Source organism: Scyliorhinus canicula, chromosome 26 (assembly GCF_902713615.1).
Source record: "Scyliorhinus canicula chromosome 26, sScyCan1.1, whole genome shotgun sequence".
NCBI classification, from domain to species: domain Eukaryota; kingdom Metazoa; phylum Chordata; class Chondrichthyes; order Carcharhiniformes; family Scyliorhinidae; genus Scyliorhinus; species Scyliorhinus canicula.
In genome coordinates, this window is record NC_052171.1 from 4,493,076 (window position 1) to 4,505,135 (window position 12,060).

Below are 12,060 nucleotides of genomic sequence, written 5' to 3' on the forward strand. Positions count from 1 at the left end.
ATAGACAGCCATGGCACATCAGCAGCAAAGACGCGATGTTGGAGGTGACCTTGACCATCCAAAGACTTAGGGCGAGATTCTCCGCATTTGCGCATCACGGCTTGATCTTGCGGGGCGGCGGAGGGAAAAGAGTGCGTCCGTTATGGACGCACGGCCCACAATCGGTGGGCACCGATCGAGGGCCTATGCCCCCTTGGCACGGCCGTGGTATGAGGCTTAGCCTAGCGCAGGAGGAGGTGGAGTTGGCTCTACTCAGAGCTTTGCTCCAGAGTCCCCAACCCACTTCCGTCCCCAATTCGTCCTCCCATTTCTGTCTGGCTTCATCCAGTCGTAGTCTTGCCGTGTCGTGTCTAGCAACAATAGTATATGTTCCTGCAGTTTCCTACCCCCTCCCCCCCACCCCACCCCACCCCACCCCCCCACGCCCCCCCACCCCACCCCCCCACGCCCCCCCCACCCCCACCCCCCCCACCTCCCCCCCACCCCACCCCCCCCACCTCCCCCCCACCCCCCCCACCCCCCCACCTCCCCCCCACCCCACCCCCCCCACCTCCCCCCCACCCCCCCCACCCCCCCACCCCCCCCACCACCCCACCCCCCCACCCCACCCCCCCCACCTCCCCCCCACCCCCCCACCCCCCCACCCCCCCACCCCCCCCACCACCCCACCCCCCCACCCCACCCCCCCCACCCCCTGCACCCCACCCCCCCAATCCCCCCACCCCACCCCCCCAAACCCCCCCACCCAACCCCCCCCACCCCACCACCCCACCCCCCCACCCCCCCACCTCCCCCCCACCCACCCCCACCCCCCCACCCCCCCCACCCCCCGCACCCCCCCCCCACCCCCCCACCCCACCCCCCCACCCCCCCCACCCCACCACCCCACCCCCCCACCCCCCCCAACCCCCCCCACCCCACCCCCCACCACCCCCACACCCCCATTCACTGAAATTTAGGATTGCACATTAAACTTGCCTTATGGCACCTACTGCCATAAAAAAGGTGATGAGTCCTGTCTTCACCTGACTCTACTTTGCTTCAATGAAGTTCCCCAACTTGAAAGACAGGCTCGGAAGATCTGGCAGAAATGCAGAGCAATATCTGGTTGAGTGAATTTTGGAGCGATGTTTACTGCTGCTGCTCGGGCGATTAAGGTCATAAATCTGTGTGGGAGATACAGAGGAGGATGTACAGTTTATGAGGCCCCACACTCACTTCATTTCTGAGGTCATCCACCTCCCCCTCCTGTCCCCCCTCTCCACCCCCCTCTTCTCCCCTTCCGCCCCCCCCTCACAAAATCAAAGATGTTATTGCTATGAATTCACATGCGTTGAGTAACGAGAGTCCAAGACCAATATCGGTAGGTTTCCGTTGTTTGTCCGAGAGACTTTCTGAAGGCTGGTCTTGAGAGCTTTGGTGGTTAGAACTACCAACATGTGACTAGCTGCAGCCATTATATCAGACCAGCAATGCTTTTGAAAAACAGAATTTAAACAAGATGGAAGAGGGAAAGATTTTTTCAGATGTTCTTGCTTCATCCCTTGTTAGCGTTTAGTCAACTTTTTACAACTTTTTTACAAAATCATCGATTACACCATCGTAGGTAAAATTTAGTTAAGACACTTTCAATTGACAATATTGTTGAACTTGCCAAATGTTCCTGACTCATCGTACTTAGCAAATAATTTTAAACTCTTTTCACTATAGAAAAAGAACATTCACAGAAGCATTAATGACAGGTATTGATAAAAATATTTTCATAATGGTTTCCACATATGGAAAGATTGCCTCGCCTGCTGTACACATTCAGCCGTTGACCTCGCCTTGTAGTGGCTTTCGGTGCCTCGTCGTTGACTTGCCCTGGTTGAGTCGTAAATCTGCTCTCTTTGTCTGCTCAATTCGTCTGCTCCGCTCGATGGCTGACCTTGCCTTGCTGGCCTGCCCTCAGCCGTGGATTGAGTCGCTTACTCACCTCGCCTGCTTCTGCGCTCAGCCATTGATCTCAGCTTATGTTAGCTTTAAGCACCTCGCTGTTACTGGGTTGCCTTCAGCCCTGGGTTGAGGCGCCTGCTCACTTCGCTCGCACCCCTCATGGTTTCTTTCGGTGTCTCGCTATTGCTGTCCTGTCCTGGGTCAAGTCGCAAACCTGTTCTCCTTTCGTAAATGCTCAGCAGCCTCTGACTCTCTCTCCTCGCCTAGTTGTCCCCTCGCTCACATGCAGCTCAAGTTATCTGTTCGTATGGTTCAGACCAGTGCGATCCTTCTCTTTCAAACTCATCAATCATAGTCTGATTTTGCTGTGCACGGTAGCACAGTGGTTAGCACAGTTGCTCCACCGCTCCAGGGTCCCAGGTTTGATTCCCACTTGGGTCACTGTCTGTGCGGAGTCTGCACGTTCTCCCCGTGTCTGCGTGGGTTTCCTCTGGGTGCTCCTGTTTCCTTCCACAGTCCAACGGTGTGCAGATTACGTGGATTGGCCATGGTAAATTGCCTTTGCATGGTAGCATGGTGGTTAGCATAAATGCTTCACAGCTCCAGGGTCCTAGGTTCGATTCCCGGCTGGGTCACTGTCTGTGTGGAGTCTGCACGTCCTCCCCGTGTGTGCGTGGGTTTCCTCCGGGTGCTCCGGTTTCCTCCCACAATCCAAAGATGTGCGGGTTAGGTGGATTGGCCATGCTAAATTGCCCGTAGTGTCCTAAAAGTCAGGTTAAGGGGGGGTTGTTGGGTTACGGGTATAGGGTGGATACGTGGGTTTGAGTAGGGTGATCATTGCCCGGCACAGCATTGAGGGCCGAAGGGCCTGTTCTGTGCTGTACTGTTCTATGTTCTATGTTCTAGTGTCCAAAAAGGTTAGGTGGGGTTACTGGGTAGGGTGGATACCTGGGCTTAAATGGGGTGCTGTTTCCAAGGGCCAATCTAGGCTCAGCAAATGCAGAGTAATCATATTGGATGCCGAATGCACCAGATGGTGTAGGGGTCTCCCACATTGGTCAGGCTCCTGTGCTCAATAAGGTGTGTTTCATTGTAAATCTACCTCTGGCGGTAAGACCTGTCATATTTGAACAGCAGCAAGTGTATGTTTTGAGTGTATGCAAACTGCTGAGTGCAACTGGGCCAAAGGAAGCAAATCAGCAGTGCAGCTGGAATGCAGGTAGCCAGATACATTTGGGCCTGAACCCCAAAGAAAGCGAGTTCCAGTCGGGGCCTGGGAAATCCTGTCAGAGCCCAGGAGGCTATAGGTTTGGCGGGCCTGGGAACGGCAATGTTTTGGGGATGAGTAAGTGAGTTTGTGGGGGTGGGAGAGTGAGCGAGTGTGGCTGAGTGAGGAGTGAGTGAGTGTAGAAGCCAGGTATTTCTAATACAGGTGAAAAATAGTTGTTTAAGCATAAATATTAATTCCCAGTTTTAAAATTAAAGAAAACATATATTTTGCAAGCTCACTGTCATAATTTTAAAAGTAACACAGAAGTCTGATAAGACAGACACTTCTCATTACATTTCTCCAAGGACAAGGGCTGAATCCGTGGCAACGAGGTGGTAGGAGTGAAGGTTCTACGGTTCTCACGCCGTTCGAGATTAGGGTGAATTACATCCCATGATTTATACAAGCTGAAACATTTTAGACTGTATTGCCTTGTTTTTAATAAATGGACAGTTAGAACATCGAATCAAATATATATATATATATTTATTTGATTCCAACATTCTCATTACAACAATTCTATAAAAGCAGCATAATTTACTTTACTAGATTGAAATAGACAGTTTGAATTATATTTTCGGAGTCATGACAAGCATGGCATGACGAGATAGCATGAGGTCTCCATTGTTGCAGTAGTCAGATCAGCATTAGACCAGTTTTTTCTGTCTTTGATAAAGCACAATATCGCATTCTTTAACATGCAAAAGTAAGCAGACAGGCAACAATTAGAAGTAACGTTATATATATTGAAGATGGACAGCTTGCCAGTAAATCAAATGTGTTTGAGTCGAACCCAAACCAATTAGGATTATATTGGGGTGTGATCAGATCGCTTAAGACAGCTATGAAATAGTATAATCATCAGGGATTTTGCCGCCATTTTAGAAGAGAAGAGTTAGGAAGAGTTAGGGAGGAAGAGTTAGGTTAGGTTAGGTGAGAGAGTGTGTCAGGAGAGAGAGAGAGTTTTAGGCATTTATACTTTGATCTGAACTATTCACTGTCTCTCTGTATTTATATTTCATTTCCAGACTTTGACTTCAGACTTTGACTTTTAAAGTTGTGTTTTGAGCTGTTTGCCAAAGAAGATAATTCCTGTGATTCTTTGAAAGCTTCAAATTGTCTACAAGCTGCCTTTTAAATGACTTTCATGTTGTAATCAATAGAAGACAAATAAAACAATTCTTATTTGCACCTGACAAGTTTTAACTTGAATTTCTACTGAGTTTTAATAATCACAAGAACGGCTGGTAACCTTGAATTGATGGTTTCAAAATCCCTCAACTGACACAGTCCAAAATCCTTCAGTGAGTGTGAGAGTGAGTCTGCCTTACACCAAGTCTCAGGTTTCACACTCAGTCTTCCCACCATACACCAACACATACAAACGCACTCACTCATACTCACCCACCGACCTCCAGACACTAAGGGCGGAATTCTCCCATCGGAAGACAAACAGCCGACGCCGGAGTGAAACCCGGAGTGTTTCACTCCAGCGTCGGAGGCCGCTCCTCGCCCCCTATTCTCTCCCCTCCCCCCCACCCCCACCCCCCCCGCCCCGGGGGGCTAGGGAGCGGCGGCGCATGAATTCCGCATGCCGGGCCTTGACGCTTGCATCAAAGAAGCGCACCGGGAATGACGCGGCCGGCAGCGCCGAAGTGACGTCAGCCGCGCATGCGCGGTTGCCGTCTTCCCCTCCGCTGCCCCGCAAGACATGGCGGCTTGATCTTGCGGGGCGGCGGAGGGAAAAGAGTGCTTCTTTTAGAAACGCCGGCCCGACGATCGGTGGGCACCGATCGCGGGCCAGACATCTGCTGAGCATGCCCGTGGTGCTCGATCCTCCCTCCGCCCCCCCACTCACCGGTCGCGGGCTGTTCATGCCGGCAGCGACCGGGTGTGGTGGGCGCCGGCGTGAACCGGTCGGGTTCGGCAGGCCGCTCGGTCCATCCGGGCCGGAGAATCGCCGGTCGCCGTGAGAAACGGTGAGCGGCGATTCTCCGAGCGGCCTGTCACAAAACGCGACACGCCATTTTGGGGGAGGTGGGAGAATCGCGGGGGGTGCCAGGGCGGTGTGGCATGATTTGGCCAGCCCTCCCGCAATTCATCCCCCCCCCCCCGGCGTGAGGTGTGGAGAATCGCGCCCCATCTCTCTCACACACTGGTTATTTTTATTACTTCCCTTTTTTTAAAGTTAATAATTTATTATTATGACTTTGCTGTATGTTTGCTCAGCAATTGTTTCTTTTCTTAAAGCCTCAACTTTTTTTAAATTCAATTTATTTTTGTGGCAAACCCTTTATTTCTGAAATTTGCTCATCGGCCCCTTGAGCGAGAAAATATACAAATAGTGCCCCCCGAGCGAAAAGATAGGACAAACCTCTCAGACACTTCTGAAAAGAAGCAAGTCAGTTATAGACAACAAATCTCTTAACAGTTTTATTCATTTGCTCAGTTCTGACTTTCTTAAGATAAACAGGCAGTGGAATATTTGATCTTAAGGATACTATGCATCAGGCAGAATACAAGTAAACAATTGTATGTACTTCGTGTCCCTTCTGTTGGATGTAGCTGACTTAGCTGTTTTTTTTTATCTTGTGGAGATCTATCTCCTGAAAGAGTAAACGTCATTTGGCTACCCCTGATACCGCCCCGCGGTGAAATCTGCATTTCAGCCAGTCATTTCAGGAAGCTTTGAGATTGCACATTAAATGACGTGCACATTGGCCATTTAAAAAGCCATCCAAAACAACCAGTTCTAGATCCAGAGTAAAGTCCAATGTTCATCTCACTTTGTTATGTGTGTTTCTGTTGAATGCTCTGTCTGTGGTTAAAAGGTCTGACAGCAACATTTGCAAGTAGAATCTTCCAACATTGCTGTATATAAGTCTCCGAGTCAAGAAATATCACTATTTCTAGTCAAGCAATGAACAGAGAAGAAAAGGCAAGAGGCAGAAATCATATAAATCTGGAGGAATTTCATGTCTCTAAAGAGTGGGGATTTGTTTTACCAGATCCATTGGTATGTATTCGTTTTTCTACCGGTGCCAAATATTGAATCGAAATTCATGTTTCACTTCTATTTGAACCTCAGACTTTGAATGGACAATGGAAGAAGCACATTTTAAAAATGAATATATGCAGGTTTTTCTTCCTGAGATTTAGCAATCATGAGAACAGATGAAAGATAAGTTTTTCTGAACCTTCAAAGTGTTCTAGTTTATCAGTCAGAAGTTAAATTTAGAGACAGGTGGTTGACAATAGAAAATTTAACAGACATTTAATATGTTTTTATAGATAGAGGCATTGAGGACAAAAGCAGGGAAATTATGCTGAACCTCTATAAAATACTAGTTCCATCACAATGGAAGTTTTGTGTCCAATTCTGGACACTGGACTTTCAGTGGGATGCGAACCCTTGGGGACAGTAACGAAAAGGTTGACAAAAATGGCTTTTGGGATGAAGTATATATAAGTTGCTAAATCTGGGGAATGTCCTCCACAGAGCAAAGAAGTTTAAGAGATTTGACCGAGATGTTCAAAATCATGAGAGATGTGGACAGAGTTGATTGAGAGAAAACTGTTCCCATTGGGAGGAAGGGTGGAGAAACAGAGGACAAAGATTTAAGATCAGAAAAATTACGTGCATTGTTCTATCAGAGAGCTAGTACACAATGTGACAAATAACCTTTTTCTGTGCTTTATCTATTCTATAATTCCAAGGGAGGGGAAACATTTTATACAGCGAATTAAGATTTGGGATGCATTGCCTGAGTGTGTTGTGGAGGCAGATTCAATCATGGCTTTGAAACTGAAATGAGCTAAGGACAAGAAAGAAAAAAAAATGGAAGGGTTAAAGAAGAGGGGGGTCACTATCTGGACTGCTTTTACAGACAGCTGAGAGAGGTGGGAGAGCCTCCCGACCCGGTTGATTACGTGGAACGTTCAGGGTTCAAATGGCCCAGTCAATATATTGCAATTGCATCTGCATCATTCCTATAACATTGCAAGTTTCTTGTAAAACTCGATTCGGAACCCATCCGGCCCCAGGGTCTTCTCTGCCTGCACTGACCCCGTGCAATCCATCACCTCCCTCAGCCCAACTGGAGCCTCCAGTCTCTGCAACTTCGCCTCCTCAACCCTCCATCAAGATCATTATGCCAACTAAAAAACAGTCTAGTTTTTGATGCGAGAACTGACATGTTCAGAATCGAAGTAAACTGAAAAAAGCTGGCAATTTGCTTGGAAGTCAAATAAACCCAACTCAGCGTTTCAGTTAACATTTTTGTCCCAGTATAAGAACCCTAAATATTTTGTTGTTAGTCTATGGGAAAGCAACATGAATTTATCTCATTGGAAATTAAGGGATGAGATTAATTAGAAAAAAATACTTGTGACTTTGTTTTCCACCACGCGAATGTTTTTCTGTCAGTCCACGCTCTACAAAATTTACATTAAGCTCACTTGGTGAATAATTATATTTTCTTACCAGTCTGACCTCCCAAAATTCTACCAATCTTGGATGGATATCGCAAACAACTTAACCCATCTGATTGAACATCATCAGCTTCGATGTGAAGTGAATAATGTAGGTTCTTCATTTACCACACTTTTAATGCATGAATGGTGTTTTGTGTCGGAAAAAATAGCCAACTAAACTACTAAAAAAAAAATCTATTTTTTGATGCGCAATTCCTTTTCTGGTCATTGCCACTTGAAAAGCTAGTAAGAAAATTAGTATGGAAAAACAGTGGTGCAATACAGGTTGTTCTTTTGAGATGATGTGATGCCAGTTATTTTAACTGGCAAATTCTGCTGATGCTTTACATCAACCTTATTGGGTTACACCTGACATGCAACTACTTGATACTCAAACTGGACAAGATTTACATGGTGAGGAGTGGCAAGGTTGGTACCAATGAACCTTATTTAGCACACAGAATAAGACATCAATCCTAAAATCAAGTATTTATTTCGCCAGCATAGATTCACGATGAGTTCAGATACACCAACAACCATTTCCATCTGTATCGTACCTATAACATCGCAAACTGTCCCATTGTACTTCACAACAGGATTGTTCATCAAAATTTGATACTGAGCCATAGTGAGATATTAGCACGCATGATCAAAAGTTTGATCAAAGAGGTAGATATTTAAAATGCACTGCCTGAAAGGATATTGGAAGCAAATTCAAACATTTGAAAGATAAGTACTTGGAAGTGAATAAATTTACTGGGTCAAAAACTTAGAAAGAACATTTAAGTGGTCACTGGATAGACATATGGATGAAAATGGAATAGTGTAGGTCAGATAGGCTTCAGATGGTTTCACGGGTCGGCGCAACATCGAGTGCCGAAGGGCCCGTACTGCGCTGTAATGTTCTATGTTCTAACCGACACATGCATGGTCGACCAAATGACCTCTTGTGCTGCATCATGGTATGTTTTAGAACTTAAATTGTGGCATATAACTTGAATGTATTTTGACATAAAGGCCTGGATTTTCATCCTTGAGGCTGGGGGGGGGGGGGGGGGGGGGGGGGGGGGGCTGCAAGCTGGACATTGGCTAGTCGACCCAGGAAGAACTGGTCCCCAAAAAACTTGCCCATTCTCGCTGCCGTCATGTGCTCCCGGTGGACCACCTTAAATTTAAGGTCCCCTCTTGCACACTAGGGTGCTTCCCCGCAGGGCAGTGTTTTTTAGACTTTTTGCCCGGGACCCATTTTTACCAACCAGGCATCCTTCATTATCCACGCCAGCCAACCTTTGCGACCCATGCCGCCTGATCTTTGTGGTCCATGCCATCCGAACTTCATTTTAAAAAAAAAAGTATTTTCATTAAGGTTTTGCAGAATTTTTCACAATAAAACAGTAGTAACCATAATAACAAAACAGAGTGAACATTAACATAGTGCAAAAAGAGAATACACAATAACAACTAAATAGACATTACCCCACGCGACCCAGTCTTCCCACACCATCCCAATGAAGCACGCACCCCCCCCCCTCACCACACTGATTGACGCTGCTGCTGACATTTTAATTTTCCCTGAGAAAGACGATGAACGGCTGCCACCTCCGAGAGAACCCTAGCGTAGACCGTCTTAAGGCAAACTTTATTTTCTCGAGGCTGAGAAGCCCAGCCATGTCGGTAACCCAAGTCTCTACACTCGGGGGCTTCGAGACCCTCCACATTAATAAAATCTGTCTCCGGGCTACTAGGGAGGCAAAGGCCAAGACATCGGCCTCTTTCGCCTCCTGAACTCCCGGGTCTTCTGACACTCCAAAGATCGCTATCTCTGGACTCGGCACCACCCGTGTGTTAAGCACCTTGGACATTGCCCTCACGAACCCTTGCCAGAACACTCTAAGCTCCGGGCATGCCAAAAACATGTGGACATGGTTTGCAGGGCTGCCCTTGCACCTCATACAACTGTCTTCTACCCCAAAAAACTTGCCCATTCTCGCTGCCGTCATGTGTTCCCGGTGGACCACCTTAAATTTAATTAGACTAAGCCTGGCGCATGATGAGGAGGAATTAACCCTGCCCAGGACCTCTGCCAACAGAGCTGCTTCCAACTCCTCACCTAACTCCTCCTCCCACTTGTCCTTGAGCTCCTCCGCCGGGATTTCCTCCACCTCCTGTAGTTCCTGGTAGATATCCGACACCCTCCCCTCCCCCACCCAGGTGCCGGAGACCACCCTGTCTTGTATCCTCAGTGGTGGCAGCGTCAGAAAGGCCACTACCTGTTTTTTCAGGAAGGCTCGCAGATATTTAAAGGCGTTTCCTGGCGGCAGATTAAATTTGTCCTCTAGCGCCTTCAAACTGGGAAAGCTTGCGTCTATGAACAGATCTCCCATCCTTCTGATGCCTGCCCTCTGCCAGCTCTGGAACCAACCATCCATCCTACCCGGGACAAATCTGTCATTGTTGCATATCGGGGTCCAGACCAACGCTCCCTCCACCCTCTTGTACCTCCTCCACTGTCCCCAGATCCACAGTGTCGCCACCACCTCCAGACTTGAGGAGTAACGGGTCGGCGAGAACGGCAAAGGAGCCGTTATCAATGCTCCCAGACTACTACCTTTACATGACACCGCCTCCACTGCTCCCACGCCACCCCCCCCCCCCCCCCCCCCATCACCCATTTCCTAATCATAGCTATATTGGCCGCCCAGTAGTAGTTGCGAAAGTTCGGCAGCGCCAACCCACTCCACCCCTGACTGTTCTCCAACAGCGATCTCCTTACTCGCGGGGTCTTATCCGCCCACACCAAACCCGTAATGACCCTACTCACCCGCTTTAAAAAGGCCTTAGGGATGAAGATGGGGAGGCATTGAAAGACAAACAAAAATCTGGGGAGGACAGTAATTTTCACGGTCTGCACCCTCCCTGCCAGTGACAGCGGGAGCATGTCCCACCTTTTAAAGTCCCCTTCCATTTGCTCCACCAACCGGGTCAGGTTGAGCCTGTGCAGGGCATCCCATTTCCTGGCCACCTGTATACCCAGGTAACAAAAACTTTTCTCTACCATCCTGAGCGGCAGCTCTTTCAGTCTCTCCTCCTGTCCCTTGGCCTGGATCAGAAACAACTCACTCTTTCCCATGTTCAGTTTGTACCCTGAAAAACTACCAAAATCCCTCAGGATCCGCAGAACCTCCCCCATCCCCTCCACAGGGTCCGAAATGTACAGGAGCCAATCATCCGCACATAGCGAGACCCCCCCCCCCCCCCCCCCCCCCCCCCCGAACCAGTCCCCACCAGTTCCTCGAGGCTCTCAGCACCATAGCTAGTGGTTCTATAGCTAGGGAAAATAATAATGGGGAGAGGAGACACCCCTGCCTCGTTCCCCGGTAAAGCTCGAAGTACCCTGGCCTCAGCCGGTTTGTACATACACTTGCTACTGGTGCCTGGGACAGCAATTTCACCCAGCCAATAAAGCCCTCACCAAACCCGAACCTCCCCAGCGTTTCCCAGAGGTACTCCCACTCCACCCGGTCAAAGGCTTTCTCTGCGTCCATCGCTGTTACCACCTCCGCCTTCACTCCCTCTGAGGGCATTATAATAATATTCAAAAGTCTCCGGACATTGGTATTGAGTTGTCTGCCTTTAACAAACCCAGTCTGGTCTTCCACTATCACCCCTGGGACGCAATCCTCAATCCTTGTGGCCAGGATCTTAGCTAGCAATTTGGCATCCACGTTTAAAAGCGAAATCGGCCTGTATGACCCGCAAGGTTCCAGGTCCTTCCCTCGTTTAAGAATGAGTGTGATCAAAGCCTGTGATATTGTTCGGGGGAGGGTTCCATTCTCTCTAGCTTCATTGAAGGTCGTCATTAAGAGTGGGCTCAATATTTCCGAAAATTTCTCATAGAATTCTACCTGGTAACCGTCTGGTCCCGGGGCTTTACCCGATGCCCTTGACAATCTCCTCCAATTCAATCGGGGGCCCCCAGCCCCTCCACCAGGTCCTCTTCCACCTTTGGAAACCTCAACTGGTCCAAAAATTGCCTCATCCCTTCCGCTCCCGCCGGGGGCTCCGACTCGAATAGTTTAAGATAGAATTCCTTAAAGACTCCGTTCACCTCCCTGGATCCAAGACCGTGTTACCCTCCTTATTCTTTACTCCCCCTGATTTCCCTGGCCGCCTCCCTCTTTCGCAGTTGGTGTGCCAGCATTCTACTGGCTTTCTCCCCACACTCATAGACTGCCCCCCTTGCCTTCCTCAGCTGTGCTACCGCTTTCCCTGTGGTCAGCAGTTTAAACTCCGCCTGCAGACTCCGCCGCTCCCTCAGTCGCCCCACCTCGGGGGCCTCCGCGTATCTCCTGTCCACTCGGAGTATCTACTCCACCAGTCTC

General features: G+C 48.8%; 1 protein-coding gene across 2 annotated transcripts in view; it reads left to right on the top strand.

Moving 5' to 3' along the window:
- The first annotated feature begins 5,992 nt into the window (after positions 1 to 5,992).
- Positions 5,993 to 12,060, top strand: part of ido1 (indoleamine 2,3-dioxygenase 1) — a 55,226-nt gene continuing 49,158 nt past the window's right edge. Inside the window, exons 1-2 of one of the 2 annotated variants that reach the window (XM_038785635.1) lie at positions 5,993 to 6,221; positions 7,692 to 7,787. In XM_038785635.1, coding sequence (XP_038641563.1) covers positions 6,126 to 6,221; positions 7,692 to 7,787 — 192 coding nt within the window. In that variant the 5' untranslated portion in view covers positions 5,993 to 6,125. The remainder of the gene's footprint in view (positions 6,222 to 7,691; positions 7,788 to 12,060) is intronic. The other variant, XM_038785636.1, reaches the window with a different exon arrangement.